At 41.2% G+C, this 21476-nt stretch overlaps 1 protein-coding gene across 1 annotated transcript in view; it reads left to right on the forward strand.

Annotated features, from left to right (window-relative positions):
- Positions 1-21406, forward strand: part of LOC135452696 (polycystin-1-like protein 2) — a 36140-nt gene extending 14734 nt beyond the window's left edge. The window contains 27 exon segments of the mRNA XM_064723051.1: positions 378-503; positions 1773-1955; positions 2952-3076; positions 3883-4009; positions 4889-5023; positions 5665-5887; positions 6145-6338; positions 6744-6974; positions 7205-7306; positions 7497-7675; positions 8022-8168; positions 8674-8873; positions 9034-9260; positions 9770-9983; positions 10914-11142; positions 11890-12118; positions 12556-12646; positions 13308-13448; positions 14154-14339; positions 15152-15479; positions 15578-15711; positions 16583-16710; positions 17046-17206; positions 17876-18086; positions 18603-18704; positions 19841-19972; positions 20760-21406. Of these exon segments, the coding sequence (XP_064579121.1) occupies positions 378-503; positions 1773-1955; positions 2952-3076; positions 3883-4009; positions 4889-5023; positions 5665-5887; positions 6145-6338; positions 6744-6974; positions 7205-7306; positions 7497-7675; positions 8022-8168; positions 8674-8873; positions 9034-9260; positions 9770-9983; positions 10914-11142; positions 11890-12118; positions 12556-12646; positions 13308-13448; positions 14154-14339; positions 15152-15479; positions 15578-15711; positions 16583-16710; positions 17046-17206; positions 17876-18086; positions 18603-18704; positions 19841-19972; positions 20760-20885 (4611 nt within the window). The 3' untranslated portion in view covers positions 20886-21406.
- Positions 21407-21476: the final 70 nt, after the last annotated feature.

Genomic DNA, 21476 nt, shown 5'->3' on the forward strand with positions numbered 1-21476 from the left:
AGAGAATGCATCCTTCAATTAAGATTCATTATTTGAATAACATCAATCACACATGGCTCTGCTTTCTCTGCAAGTGGCATTTACACAGTAATTCACATACATTAGTACAAATTCTCACAAGTAACTCTCCTTGCTCTTAATGGATGTTAAGTGTATGAATTCTCTGTGCTGGGAGGTAACATAAAACTCATGATTATATAATTACTAGGGCAAGTGGCATCTTGTCAGTAGAGCTAATATGAGCTCAAATGATCCTTGTTGTGGAGTCTTACTCTACTGCATAACTTACAGCAAGCCTGGCTGTCAATACACAGCACTACTTTCACAGCCTAATTAGCATCTTGTTCCTTTGCCTAATTATCCCTTTTCATCCCAAGCTCCGAGGGCTGATGCTGACAACTCTCTCTGTTGTTAACATAACATCAATGCAGACTGCTCTGAAGATGTCAGAGGTATTGAAAGAAATCACTTACAGGAGTGAGGAGCTGTCTGTCTCAGCACAGGTAAGAAGCAATTCATCTTATATTTCCTCACACTAATAGTACAGACTCTAATTATCCCACTGACCTTGGAAGAGTTTCAGTGCTTTATAATTATCTGTTCTTACCCATTTTTTCAACTGTACCAGTATGTGTATTTTGACCAGCAGTATTTTGACTCTGTCTAGAGTAAGTAAATTCAAGTCTCAGATATTGTCTCAGCAATCTCTACAACCCAGGCTATGACCATTACATTCATCATACATTTTTGAGACAGAATCCTTAACTTTTAGTCAAAAACATGTCAGGGTGTACATTTTCTCCTGTAAAGCACTTTTAGAGCCCTGAAGAAGAACTGTCCCAAGAGGGTTTTTCTAGAGTTGCCCACATTCATTCATCCCTGATCCTGGCACTGCACAAAATGCAGATAGGCAATGGTCAAGGAACATGTCAGCACCCAGAGGAGCTGGGCACAAATGTGCAGGTTGGCCCCACAGTAGTATCTCCTGAGTCTTGTCTGGCAACAAGGCATTATTAGTAGCTGATGCTATTTATGGTTATGGGGTGAGCACATGGCAGGACAGAACAAACTGTCACTGGGGGAAGTTTCCCAAATATGCAGGCAATAAAAACACCTGTCCTGATTTCTGATGGATTGTAGAGTTGGAGCCAGACAATGGCTTGGAGCATTTCAGCAGGATGTGGTTAACTTTGGCAAGACAAGAACACAGCTCAGATCCAGCCCTCTCCCTCCAGAAAGGCTGCTCAGCATTCACAGGCTGTGGGGATGGATGTGTCCAAGCCTGCAGTGAATTTGCCTGGCTCCTTCACTATCCTGGGCTAAAATCTGGCCAATGCTTTCCCAGTCCCAAAGCTGCATCCAGGCACAAAATAAAAATTGTAAAACTCATTCTCCTTTGGCACTTAGCACTTTGTCACTAAGATAGAAACTTATAACCTAATTTAGTACTTTAGCCTACATCTAAAAGCTATCCTTGCCTAGGGTTTGACAGACAAGCTTCTTTCAGATTTATTCATCTTTTTATGGATTACATCTGTAGAAGCAGGCTGCATTTTTCATGCCTGTATTCCATTTTGGTGTACCACCTAGTATATAATCTTTATTAGCATTTGAAGTATTACCCCAGCACAAATAATTATAGTAAAAATGGCATTACCCACTAATAGTCCCAAAAGATTACTGATGTTGCAATATTCAGTAAATGACACAAGTGTCACTTCTGTCATTTGTAGTGCCAGCACATTTAAACTGCTCCTGTGTTTCTCCTGCAGGTGGAAGCCAGCAACACTCTGAAACATGTCAGTGCTTCCTTGCTCACTGTAAACACAGAGCACAGCAGAGATGGCCAGGAGTTAAAGCAAGCAGCCAACTATTTGTTTGATGCAGTGAGCAGTGTTCTTAAAGCTTCTGTAGAAATCAGAGCTGGGAACACTTCAGTGCCAGAGGCAAAGCAGGTAATTTAGATTTGGTCCAGTTTGTACTGTACTCTGAATATTTGTTTGCTTTGGGAGGTTTTTAAAATCTCTGCTGTCTCTTGTATTTTTAAATTGCCACTGGGAAAGATTCATTGTGATACCATGATAGACCTAAATATCAGAGGAAACTTCTCCCCAGTTAGACATGTTAGATTAGATATCTGTTAATGAAGATGATAGAGGCCTCCCAAGACTTGTTATATTGAAAGCTGAACAGGACAGGGAACACAGCATCAGCTCTGACCCCTAATTAATGACAAGCATGTTGAGATTCTTTTCAGATTTGCTTCTATCCCCTCCTTTTGCCTCATAATTCAAGGAAGCCACAGGTATTAAATATTCATGATTGCCACCACTACTTCACAGCTTGAAGCAGCTCTGGTTGCTGCTGACACTTTTGCAGAAAGCTCTGATTATCTGTTCAGAAAGACACAACATATCTATTTTGTCCTACCCTTTCCTATCTATATGTGAATTGTCACAGCTAACTCTGTGAGTGTCCTGGGCTGAACATACTTTAATTTCATCACTGCAAGGGAGCAGGGATGAAATAAATCTGAGAGAAAAGATTATCAACTGGACAAGTTTTCCAACAATAACTCGCTAATAATACACAACTGATATGTAATTAGGTCTTGCTTTTCCAAGTAACAAAACACTAACATGTGCAGCTAAGGGCATGAATACACAGAAGTACATGAATATATTGATTGATGGCATGCTTGTCATTTCATTGTATAGAAGTTATAAATATAACAATATAGAAGTAAAAATCTGTAAGGCATTTATTTGCCACAATGAGAATTACAGAAACTGAATTGCAATAGAATAACTTTCTCTGAGATTAGGAAGCTTATCACCAAGTTTGTCAGCTTAGTAAAACACCAAAATTAAATGGGAGCAATGACAAATAATGTGCAGTTTGATAATCCTGAGTACCTTTGTTGTAAATTTCCTCCTCCAATTCTTTTCCAGAGTTCAGTGTCACACCAGCTCCTGAGTACAGTTGAAAATCTCCAGAGTGCCCTTCTGTTTGGGAAGGCACCAGGTGATGAGCCAACAGTGCTCACCTTGCCCTCTGCCACAATGTACATGCACAGGTAAAAGCTGCAGTGTCCCTCAGTGAAGCTTCTGAGAGCTACAAATGTTAATTCCATTCTGCTTAAACACAAGGTTTGGAACTAACTAAATACTGTAGCATAATGACAATTTCAATAGTGCATCAAGTCTGTTGTTAGTGGCTGACAGTAAGAACAGTTTGGACTCCAGGAGCATCACCTCAGAAATTCCCATGCTGTGTGTTCTTTAACCAGCAGAGAATTTGCTACAATTTCCTGAATGAGGCAGTAGTCACTTACTTTTGAAATGATGTAGAAAACTCATGTCATACCAGCTGAGGGTTTCTTTTCTTTTCCAAGTTGCCAATAATGACATGTTACATGGAACTGGAAGCAGCTTGGCAGAAGCAAATAAAATCCTGAGGAGCCTGATGAGCATTTTCCATTCCCTATAATCATCCCTAAATTGTTCCCCAAGAGCCTGGTTTTCATCCACATCAAACTGTGCATTCCAAGCAAGAGCATGTTCACACAGAAACCAAGGCTTTCAAACAAGTACACCTTGGTAAAACTTCCTCTCCAGATGTGCCAATTCCGCCCCTTTTTTGATGATTCTCTGGTAGCATTACATGGAGTACTGCATCAGGGACAGAGTCATGTACAAAGCATTTACTGGCAGACTTAGAAATTGTTTTGCAACTAAATTATATTCTTGAAGAGAGAAAGATTTCTCTGTAGATATGAAGTCCATGCTATTGATGTTTGGGTTTTTTTCTGGTGGATATTTTTCCTTCTATTATTTTTTCTCTTTTATTCTGCTTTGCTTATGCCCAACCCTAACTGGACAGATTGCAAACAGAAAACATGGATAGCACATCCATTAACATCTCCAATTCCAGCTCTGCCAGCTTTACTCTCCCACCTGCTTCCTCTCTCAATATTTCAGGAGTTGATGGTGAAACAGTGGATATAAGGGCAAGTAAACAGCTTTTATCTAACTCTATTTGATATCCAGCTTCCATTCCTCATCTAATGGGTTTAGAATTGTTTATCCTTTCACAATGAACACACGAGCACGTGTCATTCCTCCTGTCATGCCAAGAAAATTTGAAATTATTGGTCAAAGAAGCTTTCATTTATCTTAATTGCATGAGGTTGGTTCAGCAAAGACAACTGAATTCCTAAATTCCCCATCCCATCAGCCCCTTACATACACTTTGATTCACACATTGATGGCAGGAGCAGGCAATGGAATGAATCAAGACCTCCACATCTGTTTGCTGTTTGTTTACTTCTTATGCTCTGAGGAGGATGCAACAGCTCACAGTCCACATCACATTCAAACTAAGCCACAGCAGCCTTCTTTCATCCCAGCAGGAAACACCTGAGTGTGGGGACTCAGATCCTGCAGGAGACAAATGTGCTGATGGTAGCACAGCCCCCATCTGAATTAGGACATGGTGTTCTTTCTCTCAAAACAATAGATTGCATATAATTGTCATATTTTCATAATACATTTTCTGAAGATCTCTCTGCTTGGTTTAATCCTCTCAGAAGACCCCTAAAATCCCTGCAAACATTTTTTTTTTCATTATACCTCTTCCACCTCTGCCAAAAAGGTGTCACCCTGTATGGAAACAATAAAGATTGTATACATTTCAGAATGAAAATCACTTCCAAGGTTTATAGACCCACCTTAGAGATAAGGTAGAGTCTTATTAAAATCCAGATGCAGACTTCATGTAAGTTTACTTCTATTTGGGTCTGAGCTCATTCTTTCAGTATAATCAGGGTGTGAATAAAATGAAATATTGACAATAGCTCAGTTGTCTGATTGTTCATGTCTCCTAACAGATGGTGAGCTTTGCCATGAATCCCTTTTTCTCCAGTGACAGCAGTTTTGACATCAGTGGAACAGTGGGAGGTCTAAGTCTAACTGGTCTGGATGGTTTGATCATACCTGTCAGCAACCTCAAAGAGAACATTGAGGTAAATCCACTATTTCCTAACTCTCACTCTCTTTTCCTATTTTTTTCTTCTCTCCATTACCAAACTGTCATTTGTGTTATCATTTGTGAGGTGAACACAGATGCTGGTGGTGTTCATTACATCAGATAATGGGCTGTCTGTAGTTGTGGTGAAAAAAAACCCCAAATATTTCTGTCTTTTCTTGAAAAGGAGGCATTTTATTCTTCCTTTGAATGGATGTAAGAATGCTACTGGTTGTGGAAATAGATTCCAGATTACAATCATCCCAAAGCACAATGTGAAGTCTGATTTCACCAACCAGCAACTGTATTTATTGAACTACTCTTTGGCTTCCTAGCCCATGTGAAAACTGACATCTGAATCATTCATACATGCACTTTATGCAGCCAATGTCTCAGTCATAATCACAGTTCTCAGTTCAGAAATGCACTAACCCTAGGCTTTGTGATGAGTCTACACAGATTTCAAATTAATTTTTCAGAGGTTAGTTGACATTAAAAAGAAAATTACTTTGAAAGTGGTACTTTTGCTGGCCATGATATCCTGATGTTATGAAAAAAGATAATCTAGCATGTGGGCTGCATGCTAAGAAGAAAAATGCTTTTCTGTATTTAAACCTATGTCTTTTTGTTTAAAAACAGATCATGTTACCAAGGCTTTCAGCAACTCAGGAAGATAAGATTCTGTTGAATCTGGGCAATTATAGCACTTTTCAAGTCAATGTTACCTCAGAAAATACATCTATAGTGATCCACCTGGAATCTGAACACGACATTCCACTAATACTTTACTTAGGGTATGGTTATCACCCAAATGAAACCAACTATGATATGAAAAATCATCTGTTCTGTAAGAAAACTGGAGGTAAGAGAAGTGGTTATGACTCATGAACTTGCAGAATGAGTCTTGACCATGAGTTCAGGTGTCTAGCTGGAAAGAAACCTCATGCTTCAAAGTTCCAATCTCTTGAATAAAGTGTTCATTAACAGGAGGAAAGATTGATTTGATCAATGAGTTGCTAAGAATGATTTCACACCTGTTTCTTTGCTTCATTTATTACATGCATGCTTCTGATTTAGCCTTTCTATATATACATGGAAACTAAAATATTTATGTTCAAGGTGAGACGAACAGCTGGGTTCTCAGCCCAGAAGAACTCATTTTTGGAGAGGGAACCTACTATTTCATGGTTTTACAAGATATGGAAATGGATTCAGCAGCCTACAGTGGGCTAACCATAAATGCCACTTGCTTTGCATCCCGCTGCGTGTTTTGGGACGAGCACCAGGGAGGCTGGAACAGTTATGGATGTTTTGTAAGTAGAGCAAAACAAAACCATGTGTCTGTTACACACTTCAAAGCCAGCCCTCATAACCACCATCTGCAGTAACTGACACCATGAAATATGAACAATCTGAGATGTTTTAATAAACTCAAGAAGTTTAGTCATTTTGAACTAACCTTTGAACAACAGTCCCATTTCTTGGGATGAACTTCTATATAAGAAGAAATGGAACCATTCTGACAAGGCCATAATATATTGTAATGCCCATTACTGCTTAGGTGTTAGAATTAACATTCTTTATTGGAACTTGAACAATTTGGTGTGCAGCAGCTCTCTATACTAACTTACCAATATCAGCACTGTCTTTTCATTTGCTTGGTAAGTCATCTAATAGTGAAGGCAGATGTTTTATCAGAAATCTTTTCTGGGTTTCAGGTAGGACCAAAAACAAACCCTAGCAGCACACAGTGCCTCTGCAACCATCTGACCTTCTTTGGGAGCTCCTTCTTTGTCATACCCAATGCCATAGATGTCAGCAAAACAGCACAGCTGTTTGGTACATTCGTGGACAATCCTGTGGTGGTGACAACTGTAGGATGCATCTTTCTGATATATGTGCTTGTAGTTATTTGGGCTCGAAGGAAAGACATCCAGGATGATGCCAAAGTAAGTCTCCAGCTAATAAAGTCCATGTATTCAGGCCCACCATGTATTCAATTCCCACCATGCCTAGCCTCTTTCAATAGGAAAACAACCTTTCCTACTCCTTTCCCTGTAACTCTCTGTTTACTGGTAAGTAATCATTGTTCACAAGATCACAAATTCCTACTCACAGCCTTCAGGAGTCTGTACTTACAGTTCAGCTAACACGCTGCCCATGTTGTGTGGCTCTGCAGGTGAAAGTCACAGTCCTGGAAGACAATGACCCCTTTGCCCAGTACCGTTACCTGGTGACAGTTTTCACAGGACACCGCCGGGGCGCAGCCACAACCTCCAAGGTATCAGTGCACTGTGTGGGAGGAGTTTATTTGCTTTGAGAGCTGGGTGAATAATAGAGCACCTGAGGCTATTGAACAGGATGGCTCAAATGCACTGTCTGAGCCAGAAAGCCCTGAGGTTTGATGAAAGGAGAAATAATCAGTTAGGATGGAGATGTGCAAATCTTCATTTTGCCTTTTTATTTTCCAGGTGACTCTTACCCTCTATGGACTGGATGGAGAGAGTGAGCCCCACCATCTAAATGATCCTGATACACCAGTCTTTGAACGTGGAGGAGTGGATGTTTTCCTCCTCTGTACCTTCTTTCCTCTTGGGGAACTGCAGAGTATTAGATTGTGGCATGATAATTCAGGGCACAGTCCATCCTGGTAAGTGGAGATCTGGAGAGGCTGGGAAGTAAAAATCCACTAAAACATTTTTATAATGACAACAGCTTTCCCTTTCTAACACTTGAAAATTTTCCTTTCTGCAGTTCTAGAAAGAAGTGTTAGATTCTACTTTTTGCAGCTAAATAGATCAAATCATAGCCTAAAGTGCAGGACCAGGAGTGTTTCCCATATCCCACGTCCAGTACAGGATGGGATATGTCCTGTGCATTACAGTTTAGTCACCCCAAGTAGCTGATGGCCAGAGTTTGTCCTCCACAGCCTTGCTGAGCTCTGGATTTCACACACTCATAGGTATGTGACAGTGCCCTGTGTGTTTTTCCAACAGGTATGTGAATCGAGTATTAGTCCATGACCTGGCATGGGATCAGAAATGGTACTTCCTCTGCAACTCTTGGCTAGCCATTGATATTGGAGAATGTGTCCTAGATAAAGTGTTCCCAGTAGCAACAGAACAGGACATGAAGCAGTTCAGGTACCTCCTATTTAATGGATTTTTTTTTTCTCTTGATAGCAGTCAGTCTTGAAAAACAAGCATGAAAAAACCAGACCAAAGCCCTAGAAAAAAATGAAAACAAGGAAGGTCTTTCCACTGTCCTTAAAGGGCTCTGAATAAGGGTGAGAGGGAGGATGATTACACAAATCATTACCCTAACAGTAGTACCATACTGAAAATATTGGTGCTAAAGAAGGATAGCCTGACAAACCCACAGAAACCCTAACATCTTCTCTTAATTGTAATTTTCTTAACAATTTTAATAGGACTATTTGCTTTCCCTCTATGCTGTGTCCAAAAGAAAAGGACATAAGTACCTATGACCAATCCATGCAAATCAAGCCATCATATTTGATCATTTCTCGTAATTATTACTTCTGCTGATAGTGCCTAGAAGCATAAACAGGTTGGGAGCCCGAACCAGGGCTTTGTTCTTGCCTCTCCTTTCTACATATCCATTTGACTTCCCTCTTCTCCTTCCCAGCAATCTGTTTTTCATGAAGACCTCCAAGGGTTTCCAGGATGGGCACATCTGGTACTCGGTGTTCAGCCGCTCCCCTCGGAGCTCCTTCACGCGCGCCCAGCGCGTGTCCTGCTGCTTCTCGCTGCTCCTCTGCACCATGCTCACCAGCATCATCTTCTGGGGGGTGCCAAAGGATCCTGCTGAGCAGAAAATGGATCTGGGTAACAATCCTCACCATTGCTTGGGCAGGCAAATAGAGACACAGCAGAATCTGGAAGCAAGAGTTGATTAAATGTTTGGGGTTTTTTCACAAGAAAGGGACTTGATGGGTTATTTTGCCTGGGGTTATTCTTCCTTCTCTGCTCTGTTTGACCTTGACAGGTAAGATCGAATTCACATGGCAGGAAGTGATGATTGGCTTTGAGAGCTCCCTCCTCATGTTCCCCATCAACCTGCTCATTGTGCAGATCTTCAGGAACATACGACCCCGGCCAGCCCAGCAGGGCAGAGAGAAGAAGCTGGGAAAGAACGGCCGAGTGTCCCCAAGCCTGCCTCCCACCCCAGGGGCCTCCCAGGCTGCCTCTCTCACTCCCGAGGCTGTGACAAAGGCAAGTCCCAGTGAGTCCTGCACTGCCCTCTGCTGCCACACACCACCGGCTTCCCCAGCTCCACAAATTTCCCTGTTTCAATGCTCTTCAGCCTGTCTGAAGGGAAAACCCAATTACCACTGGTGCAAAGTGCCCACCTAAATGCAATCCTTCATTAAGGTCTGCCCTTGTACATGCCAACCCTTGCACAGTTATTGTGTGTGCCCAAATCACTGTGTTCAGGAGTTGGAGCAAACACTAGGCAAGACAGTGAAGATAAAAGGTATCATGGACCACATCTTCTCAGCTTAGGTCCCCAGGCAGGCACGCTGCCCTTTTGAACCACAAAAGCTGCCTTGCTGAACTCACTGAAATCTGCCTGTCACATCCAGCTCTGTAGGATGTGCTATTCTTATCCATTCTGGAGATTTTAGCAGTTGGTGCAGCTCCCAGCCACTGGTACTGTCAGATCACATCAGCTTAAGCCACTGCAGCCAGAGTCACTGCTGTGCTGCTGCTGTCTTTCCTAGGACATAAGAAGAATTGCCAGCTCACTCTTTAAAGCCCTGAAGACTCCATCTCCCACCTCAGCACCAGACCTTGAAAAACCAGCTAATATCAACACACTCCTGTCATTGGTTGAGGATGTCATCTGTCAGCAGAACAGAGCTGGGCAAGGGTTTTGTGATGAGAGCAAGAAGGATGGCCCTATAATTGTCACACTGGGTGCTATGGATATCCAAGGTAAATAACACACTGAGAAATACCTGCTGAAACCCTTGCAATGAAAATGATGATAGCACTGGATGTGATGACCCAAGCTCTTCTTACATTCTGACTCAAAGGCAACTCCAGAATCACAGAACAGCTGAGGTTAGAGGGGATCTCTGGATCCCACCACGCTGCTCTGAGCAGGGTCAGCAGGAGCAGGATTGCCCAAGATCCAATCTGTCAGGTGCTGAATGTCCCCAAGGATGAAGACTCCACAAATTCTCAACTGGAGCAACCCACTCCAGTGCCCAGTATCTATGTTTTTGCTTATGTTCAGAAATTTCCCATGTTTTAAGATGTGCCCATTGCCTCTTGCTCTTTCACTGAGCACCCAACTAAGTAAAGACAACTGTGAAATCTCTGTTTCTTATGTTGTAGAATCAAATGCTTGCTATGGCTTGGGAGATGGATCAGCATCTACAAATGAAAAGACTCACAAATATCACTTGTTTCACAAACTCTTTAACCTGTCATTTTCTTTTCTTCTTGGCCTTGTGCTGTTGTTCCTTTCAGTATGACTCTCAATTAAACAGGAATATATGAGTAAACAATCTCACTGATTTCATTAAGACTCACATTTAGCTTTTCCAGGGAGTCTTCCAAGCTACTAATTGCACAGGTAAACCATGAACAAATTAAGAGTTGATCTGATCTGACCTGGATTAAGATTTTAGGACTGCTGTTCAACTCAGTTGCCTTCTGGAAAAAGTTGCAGGCCATTCCAGCAGAACATCATTAAACTCTAGTACTAAAGCTGCTTTTACATATCCTTTCATATGTTAGTCTTCACTTCATACCATTCATGATCTTTAGCTCCAGAGAAACCACCCTTTGAACAGTGTTCTAATCTATTTATTTTCTCAATAAATAAATAAATTTAATAAATTTATTCTTTATCTGCAGAAAAAACAAGAAGTCCAACTACAGAGAAGAGAATTTGTGACCAGCTGAAATACAGTGGTTACCATCGCTGCTTGTACATGCAACTCCAGCGTGTAGAGATGGAGCTGGAATTACTGGGGCCCCATAAATTTCAGATGCCTCAGAGTTACACACAAGCTGTTTGTCAGGTTCAGCATATGAAGAACCTCCTGGAGAAGCAAATCTGCTCATCAGCATCCATCAGTGAGGGGTAACCCAGTTCTCAGTATAAGTGAATTCAGGTCATGAATTCAAAATTGGACAGGATGACAGAGCCCAAATAATTACTGCTTAACATGTGCTAGATAACTATTATTATATCTGTAAAAATAAGTCTTACTATTATACCACTGCAGGAGTTACAGAGAAATTTCCATGCACTGTGAACTGCACACAAAGGCAATAATGACAGATCATTGCTGTTTGTCATTTTTGCCTCCAAAGTGGAAAGTTACAATAAATGCCATGTGATAGTAAAGGGCTGGGAAAATCACCCAGCTCCAAAGTCACAGAAGCCTTTTAAAATGTATGGATAAAGAAAAGTTAATAAGCAGACAAAAATAGTTCTGTGAAATCTGATTATTAAGTTGGAAGTATTGAAACAATTGCACTAATTACGTCACTTGGCCATTATGGTGATCACAAGAGATGCATTCAGCAGCTTTAATGCACTCACAGCTTTGTCAATAATTCTACTGGAGATTCAGTTATGCATGAACTGAGGAGTAAAGAAGCCCATCACATTTATTTTGATTTTAGCTGATCTCTGTGCACACTTCTTCATTATTTTTTTCTCACTGTACTTTTTGGTATCCATATATCCTACATAACTGCATTAATTAAAAGAATATTTTGATTTTATATCATAAGATGTTGCCTGTTCCCAGTGAACCTGATGACCTGATTTTGGTTCCTGTTCCATCACAGACTGAATTTTCTCTTCTGGTTCACTCTCAAGGTGGTCCCATACTCCAAATTTGTCCAGTGATGACAAGAAAAGTTCTCCCAGAGGTCTGCCCTGGTGGTTTGTGTTCATTGCTTGGTTCCTTGTGGCAGCCACCAGCGGTGTGTCTGGGTTCTTCACCATGCTCTATGGACTCCATTATGGCAAGGAGAACTCCATCAAGTGGCTCATCTCCATGGTCATCTCCTTCTTGGAAAGTCTTTTCATCACACAGCCCTTGAAGGTGAGAGCCTCAGAAATACACCACCAGTCAAGATGAACTCACCTGCTGCCATTGCAGGAAGACAATGTAAAATGTTCTAAAGAGCTGCAGGATTTAAGATATAAAATGAGAATTCTTTGCCCTTCAAACAAGAGCAGGCAGGTGGTTTAGAGTTCTGATGGGTTTTGCTGACACTAACTCCATTAGTTTCATCTCCCTTGCTTTGCCAGGGTTTAATGAGGTTTCTGACTAGTGAGGATGTGTCACAGAGTCAGTTTAGCAGGACAAGCCCCAGCACTGTGCACTGTTCTCTTGTTTATGGGCTTCAGCTGCATGGGTTCAACAAACCAAGCACAGCTGTTTGCCTGCAGTGCCTGGATGCAAAGGGATCCAGGTCAAAGCCTGAGCTTCTTTATATGCAATGGGAATATGGTGAGTCTATAGCTGATTCCTTCCAGGTGCTGGGATTTGCTGCTTTTTTTGCTCTGGTTCTGAAGAAGGTGGAACATGAGGATGAAGAAAACACAGCTATTGATGGACCTTTACCAGGTAACTGTCTGCAAAGTTAACAATTATTAAAGAAAGTGCAGAATTCTCCAAGCTTTTGGAGTGCTTAATGAATGATTCTGTGACTAAGCTCAACTGGTTTGCAACAAAACCTGTAACTATTCCACAACTTAGTGAAAATAAATAAATGAACAGTAAAAAAAAATCACCCTTCATGTAGACTGGTAGGTCTGTATCTGACAAGCATAACTAAAACCTCTCACAAGGAAATTTCCCACATCCCTTAAGCCCTATATGGAGGCTCTCAGGTTACATACTTTTCCACAGCCACAATTATTTGTATTATTTCCTAAACTGAGCAGTGGCTTCTGCAGTCATAATCATCTCTAAATAAAGCCTTCACTAGCAGACAGGAATCCTAGGGCCCAGCAAAGTTATCTGATCTGCAGCTTCCTCCCTGCTCAGCCTCAGGCTGTGAATGCACCACCTAGAGAGACACCTGGACCACACCTGGTCCTAAACCCAGCACAGTTTTTGTGAGCTCCTTCCCTCCCCACTGTTTCCCTTACAATTGCTATAGGAATTGTTTAAATCACATCCTCTATTCCTGAGGGAAAGCAGTAGATAGAAATGTTTCCTTAGAAAGTCCAAACAAACAAAAAGCAGGACATGGATGATCAATTAACTATGCTGTCCCTCACAGGTGATTCACACCCTCTCTTCGGGGTCCGAAGGGACAGTGGGAGCAACATTTACCGGCCACCTCCTGCTGCTGATGTGGAGAAAATGAAACTCAGCCACATGAAGGAGCAGAAAGCATTTGCCCTCATCAGAGAAATCCTGGGTATTACCCATCTGTAGATTATCTTGTTTTATTCAGTGATACTCATCAGTAATTTTACTTCAGTGAAAATATTGTTCTCTAGGGTGACAAAGTTTTGGCATATCTTCAGCTTTCTGCCAGCCATTCTGATGTAGAGACAGGCTGTTCCCTGGCAGCTGGAGCTGCAGGGAGGTGGGAGTGTTAGCTGGAGCTAAAAGTGTGGCTAAGGCTTCATTTTATGGTTAAAAAACACATCACAAACATGAGAGATTGAAGAACAGCAGAAAGGATAAAAGGAGGAGGTGAACAGTTAAATGAAGCTGAACCAAAGAGCAGATGGAGGCCATCTTTCTAAAAGCAGACAGTATCTATAGGTAATGATTTATGCCCCTGTTTTATTTCCTCTAAAATCCAAGGCAAAAAAAATTACCTCAACTTCACTTGGAACAAAGTTAGACTAGTCATTTTATTTGGAGCTACCATGACTACATCTACTCAGCCTTCCCACTTCTTTTCTTGACTGCTACTCATATTCCAAACGTGAAACACTTAAACTGCAGCACACTGAAGCACCTTGGGTGCCTTCATTAGCACTGGTCACTCAGAGTGCACAAAGCTCCTCCTTGGCCTAATGGCTGCTGGCAGCAGTAATCATTCATGCAATCTATTTTGAACAGCATTGTTAACCAGAGCTCACATGTGTTGTCTCTTTCTGGTTTTTTCCAGCCTATCTGGGGTTTTTATGGATGCTGTTACTGGTTGCCTATGGGCAGAGAGACCCCAATTCCTACTATTTAAACAAACACATTGAGGACAGCTTTACAGATGGATTCCATGATGTCTACAGTTACCAGGATTTTTTCACGTGGGCAAACACGACTTTACTCAGAAATCTTTATGGATCATATAAAGGTGCAGAGTCACATTGTTTCCCTTCAGCTTGCTGGATTCTGAAACTTTATTTTTATCTCTAACTTTCATATTTGAGTGGAGAAAGGCACTGTGAGTGTATGAGGCTAGCAAGGAATTTTATAATATGAATACCAGTGGATAACAAAACCCCACAGCTTGACCCTACGTTAAATATCCCCTGATATTTTCTTTATATTTAATATAACCCAAAAGTTCTGCACTGCAATGCTAAATTTTTCACATTTTATATTACTTACTCCAGATATTCAGATATATCAGAAAGTTTACACAACTTTGTTTCCATAATTAAAAAAAGAATGGCAGACAGGTGGCACCATACAGCTTTCCTTAGGAGAGTTGTTTGCATCACAACTTGTGTCAATGTGAAGGCAAATTATGCAATACCAGCATGTTTCTATCCAGCCATATCCAGTAAAATATGACCCATTTCCAGCTCACATTTAAGGGTAAATATTGAAATTTATTAGCAGAGTTGTTCTTTGGACATGAACACTGCATAAAGCTACTCTTCTATGGGACTTGAGGTGAGTCACTTTTCTCCCCAGGCCTCACTTTCCCTGTGTATAAAATACTGATGGGGGTGACACAGAACTCTGTTATTGGGAAAATTATTTAAGAACTCAGTTCAAATAAATATGAGGGTTTCATTTTCATGACTATTTTGCTTACAGTGTTTTCGAGAAAAGAATATATGGCAAAATATTAATGCATCAGTGAATCATAAATGAAATGAAGAAATATTATTAATTTTGTCATATTGCCAGTGCTGCTCTTTTCCATCTCCTGTTTAGGATTCATTACAGATGGCAATTCCAAGCTGGTGGGAAGTGCTCGGATTCGCCAAGTAAGAGTGAAAGGAGACACCTGCCCTGTTTCTCCCAGACTCCAGCACGTGCTTGAGGAATGCCACGCTCCCTACTCCCTGCAGACAGAAGATACATCACTTTATGGGGAGCACTGGAATACCTCAGCCCCTGATAACTCCTCTGACTTCAGCTCAGCATGGCACTATCAGAGTCAGTCCAAACTGAGAGGACACCCCAGCTGGGGTAAATTTGCTGTCTACAGCGGAGGGGGATATGTGATTCACCTGGGAACTGACCCCAAAAATGCCTCCAGGTACCACTGGTGTTCTTGTAAATTATCAGTGCATCCTCCATGTGATACTGTATCATTCCTGTAAGAATGAAATCACTGGCTACACATTCTTTTGGCAGAATTCTCCAGTACCTTTTCAACAATGTCTGGCTTGACACCTTCACAAGAGCAGTGTTTGTTGAATTTACAGTCTACAATGCCAACGTGAACCTGTTCTGCATTATAAGCCTGATGTTTGAAAGCAATGCTTTAGGTGAGAGCCTTTCCTCAGTTTCACATTTCTGAAGACAGCAAGAAATGCACCTAGAGGATAGATTTACACATTATCAGTGTTTTCCTGGTTCTTTCCTCAGGAAACACAAGTGTATTAATAAATCTAATCATGAGAGAATCAATGCAAATTTTTTAAACCATTTAGGAAAAAAATGCAGCATCACAGTAATATAGATCATAATGGAATATCTTATGTTTCTTATGCTGTGGTCATCTGCTGATGAAGAAAACATGACACTGAGACTTGATCTCGAGAATTTACACAACAGGAACAAGAAAAATTCTGTTTCCTAATCACTTCAGCTAATCAATACAATATTAGGACAAAAATGCAAATAATGGTCTGGGTTTTTTTTGTTCCTGATGACTTCTAATGTTTAGCTGTGTAATCATGTAATACATTATCTGGATACAACAAAAAGAGTGAAAGCAGATTCTGGTTTAGGGGCTATAGGAAAACATTTCATCTGAGCAGCAGCCTCCTTAGGGTGTGTCCAAGTACTGGAAAATGCCCAAACTGAGCTCATTTTGGGTTTAGAATGAGATTCAGCTTTTTTGAAAAATTGCAAGTCCTCCTGCTGTATTTCTGCATTTGCAGTCCAATCCAAACTCAGTCCTGGGATTACTATTGTGCTATCACACAAGACAGCACTACCACTCTTTGAAATTCCTGTTTGAGGAAAATTTCAAACCCTTACAGGGTTACTCACACAGTCAACTCTAAATCTAAGTTTGATGGTTGAATTCAGCCTCACACTGATGTGAAAGCAAGTACAGAAGTCTCACTGGTGAGCTGAGTTGTTTGAATTGAGGCAGAAGGAGCCCTGAGGTGACCCCTGTTTGTTTTTTAGGGGCCTTCTTCACAAGGGCAGAGCTGCAAAGTGTCCGGCTGTACCCCTACACCGACAGCCTCCACATCTTTGTGGTTGCAGCAGAAATCATTTATTTCCTCTTCATTGTGTACTACATGATAGCACAGGTGAGCCCCATGGAAGGTCTGCCTGAGAGCATGACCTTGTGCCTGCTGTTGATTTCACTTACAAAAGCTTCAGGACTGTACTTGATTTCAGTAGCACTGGAGCTGCTACACCAATGGAAGACTGAATCAGGTACAGTGTCAGTATTAAATAATAGGAAGGCAACATTTTATTTGGCTTGGATGCTGTTTTTGAGAAAGATAATGAGAAACTAGTGCAAGATGTAGTTTTATTAATGCAGAGCAGTCTGCTTTATTGTGGAGAGCATTGCCCTAATCTTCAGAGGTGGATTGTGTGATATGGAGTCATGAGACTGAAACAGTGAAACTCCTCCCAGGGAAAGCTGCTGAAGAGTCTGAGATGGAGATACTTCCACAGCAAGTGGAATCTCCTGGAGATGGCCATTATACTGATTAGCTGGAGTGCTCTGTCAGTGTTTGTGAAACGGACGGTCCTTGGGACCAGGGACATCAGCTACTACCAGGAACACAAGGAGGAGTAAGTACTAATGCTATTTACTGCACCCTTTGTTGTTGCTACTTATGCAGAAATAAATGTTTTTCCTCTTCCCAGATAGCACCTTTTCTGTGCTAAATATTGCTATCCTAGATGGCTATGTATTCATGAAGGCTGTAAGTGTGTCAGGGCTTAGATTTGTGTCAGCAATAGGAATTTCCTCTGATACTGCTCTAATAAAATCCAGCAGCCTTGAGCACCAGGTTCCCTTCCTGTCTGCATCACCCTCTTGTGAACCAACAAGCCTTTCTGCTACAGGACATCCACCCAGAAAGCACATAATCTGCCTTGCTCTTTGTTGTAAAAAGCCATTGGTGAGAGGATAATAATGGAACATTTAGTACAGAATAGAAAATTATAACATCTTTTAAAAAATGGTCACACAGGAAAGAGATGATAGAATCACAGAATAATGAGCAGGATTTGGGCTACAGCCTCGACCTCCTCTCCTTAAAAATCTTAGCCATGCACAACTGAGCTTTTTGTGTGCACACAGCAGGAATTGCAAGTGGGAACACTCAAACAGGAACTCATCAGGTCTCTACTAAACCCCAGCACAGGGTGACTGGCTTTTCTAGCATACCCACTTATGCACTTCAAAGGATTCTGTGTGCACAGTAAATTATGTATTTTCCCTTTTTCCCCTAACAGCTCCATAAGCTTCAGTGAAACAGCAAGAGCTGATGCAGTTCTTGGCTACCTGATTGCATTCCTGGTGCTTCTCTCCACAGTGAAACTGTGGCATCTGCTGAGGCTCAACCCTAAACTGAACATGATCACTTCAACTCTGAGGAGGGCATGGGGTGATATCTCTGGGTTCATCACTGTTATTGCAGTCATGTTCCTTGCCTACTCCATTGCTGTGAGTACCATGGTGCTTTCTCTGTCTGCAGTCTCCTCCCAGGTGCTGTCAGGTTAAATCAACTATTTCTGAATGCCAAAGGCAACACAGCCTTGCCATGCAAAATGGAATAAAGCTGCCTGTCTATATCTTAGTTCAGCAGCTTGGAGCCCAAGTATTCTGTATGAAAGAGAAATTAAAACATCCACTTGTCTGTTCTTTGCCAACTGAAATTTAGTGAAAAATCAAACACTGAGCTGAAAAATAAGGACTTTTTGCGTGTAATAGATGCAACAAAGAACAAAGTACTGGAAAAAGGATTTTCTGGATAAAGCTTAAATTGTAGAGCATTGAGAAAGTGCCGTTTTCTGTTTGGTTAGTTTATAAGTGGGAAATAATTATAATTTTTACATATCTAGTGGCAAGCTGATCAGATACAAGACATTCTGGTATCCATGATAGAAGGTCTTCAAGCTGAACACATTTTGCAGCAAGGTCTCTGATCATGACACAAGACATGACTTCTGTCCTCTGCAGGCAAACCTGATATTTGGCTGGAAGCTCTTCTCTTACAAAACCCTCCTTGATTCAGCAGAGACCATGGTCAGTCTTCAGCTGGGAATCTTCAACTATGAGGAGGTACCACATCTAATTTGGAGAAGTTTGCAGCCATACAATTGGCATCTCAGCTATCAAATATGCATTGACCCAGCAAATAGAAGGACTTTCAATTAGTGCTAAACATTAATCTAATTTTGCAAGCTCCCCAGCTCCCTAAGGCAGTCACCCTTTCTGAGCAAGACAAGGACATCCAGTGAAAGCTCTTTCATTTTCTATTTTGACCACGAGGAGGCTCATAATGAACCTTTCATTAAGAAACCTGCTCAAATTTCTACTAGAGCTGTTACAAATTGATTACAAAATGTTTTGAGCAATTTCCTTAGAAAGCTACAGATAGAAATGTGAGGAAAGCCCTGTGTTTGTTCTGAACACCTCTTCTATCTTCCCAAGAAAGGCAAGGCCTCCCACAAGGGAACTTTATGTTAATTTGTTGCTGTTGTTATTCTTTATATAGCACTTTTTCAGTAAGATCTTTCAAATATTTCAATATCCTTTGAACATTTATTTGTGGATTAATTTTTGGACATCTCTGTGAAGTCCTCCTTGGTGGATGTTTTTAGACCATGGATCCAATGGGACATGGGTGGCTTTGAAGATCAGTAATTTGGCACATTTTCACCTCTACATCCTAATCATGAAAATATATTCCTATGTTGTAGCTTATATAAAAATTAGTGGTTTGATTTTTTGCAACCCTTGGTTTACAAGTGTCTCTGACAGTCTGAGTGTGCTTCTTTGTAAAGCATACAGAAAAATAAATGACATGCTTACAGGGATTTCACCTATTGTGAAAGCTGAGGCATTAGGAAGCTTCAGCTGTTCTGTGGATAAACAGATTGTGAAGAGATCAACTTTCACATGAAACTGTCATACAATTACAATTAAATGCAAATACTTAAAAACCCCCAAAGGCTGCCCACATTCACACACACATATATAAAATATTCTGTTGTACTATATCATATCAACATAGGGCAATACTAGAGTAGAAAATTTAGATTTGTGTATAATGCATATGTCATAATTGATTAGACACAGGATTTTCAAGGTGATAGACTTCTTATTGGGTCTTAACTGCTTGTATGTATGTATACAGATAGGTATGTATGCTTTTTTGTTTGGTTTTTTAATGTCTTACCTTATGGATTATACAGGTCTTGGACTACAATCCAGTTTTAGGCTCCTTCTTAATTGGATCCTGCATCGTTTTTATGACATTTGTGGTACTGAATCTGTTCATTTCGGTGATTCTGGTTGCTTTTAGTGAGGAGCAGAAGCATTACCAGGTTTGTTCATCTAAGCTCTCTTGCTTTTAACATTTTTTGTTCAGTGCCTATTCAGGTATTCAACCATGGATGAAAGCCATGTAAATTCAGTCCAACTCTTAACAAGGCAACATTTGCTGAGAAAGTACACTTCAGATTTTCCAGATTTACACTGTCCTTTCCTGTTCAGATGAGTCCCTGTTCAGATCTGATTTGTAGCCTTCTGTTCACATACTACATCCATCAAAAAACTCTTAGGTTTGTGCTGGGCTGTAATGAAATCAGTGCCAAAATTGCAACTGAAGTGCATGAGGCTTTACAGCTCCTTTTAAAACTCACTGTGAGTGCCTGACCCATTCAAGCTATTGATAGTGCGGTGTGAAATCCATCTTAACACTCCTGCCCAGAATTCCTCTATGTTTTAAATAAAGTCAAGGGAGATGAAAACAAAGGATATGGTTGATAGAATACAATATATATTTAGTTTTTCTCATTTACTTCGTCTTGAAATGGTGGGCGTCTCATTGTGTATACCATGATTATGGGAGTTGGCAAGTGCACTCCAGGCTCCTGTAGAGAGATTTCCATGGAATTTGCCAGCCAAAATTTCTGTAGAGTCCATACTCATCTGGGGCTTCTGTCTGGATAAAAATATTGGCACAGTGTTTTGCCTGGCAGTCACTCATGCTCTGGTGAAAGTTGGCTTATTTCACCTCAAGTAGAGATTCTGTCTTGCAACTTGCCCTGGCTTTAGCAGAGACTGAATCCACTTTGGCACCTCTGAGTAAGTTATTTGTTATTATTTCAGGCTTCAGAAGAAGAGGAGATTGTTGATCTAATGCTAATGAAACTCTTCAGTTTCTTTGGGATAAAATGCAAGAAGGAAGAGAAGCCGGTCACTGGCGAACAACTGGAGCAACCTGTCAGCAAGTGAAGGAAGACCACCTTGAAAAGTCACTTTGCTTGTGGGCAAATTATTTACTTGTTTGCTATCAGCTGCAGTGGTTAGAGTTAGGTTAGGCTACAGGCTTAGGTTATTACAGCTTCTGATTAAAATGGGTTTACCCAAGGGAATGGCTGGAGCTGTGTCAGGGAAGGTTTATGCTGGATACTAGGAGAAGGTTCTTTCACCCAGAGGGTGTTGGGGCCCTGAACAGGCTCCCCAGAGAATGGGCACGGCCCCAAGCCAAGGAGAGCTCATGAAGCTTTTGGACAACGCTCTCAGCCCCATGTGGGATTGTTGGGGTGTCTCTGCAGGGCCAGGAGTTGGACTTCGATCCTTGTGGGTCCCTTCCAACTCAGCTGTTCTGCGACTCTGGGTAAACAACGTGATGCTCACCCCTAAAGCGCTGCCGGCGTGTTATTCTGGAGTAATAGCTAAGAAATAGCGGTAAGCCTAAGGCGAAACGTCCCACGTGCACTTGCTGTAGACTTGGCGCCTGTATTTATTTAATAAACACCAAGCGGCTGTTGCACTGTCTGGCTGAATCCTCTCCGTCTCCGCCGCGGCGGCGCACGGAACATG

Source organism: Zonotrichia leucophrys, chromosome 11, assembly GCF_028769735.1.
Source record: "Zonotrichia leucophrys gambelii isolate GWCS_2022_RI chromosome 11, RI_Zleu_2.0, whole genome shotgun sequence".
NCBI classification, from domain to species: domain Eukaryota; kingdom Metazoa; phylum Chordata; class Aves; order Passeriformes; family Passerellidae; genus Zonotrichia; species Zonotrichia leucophrys.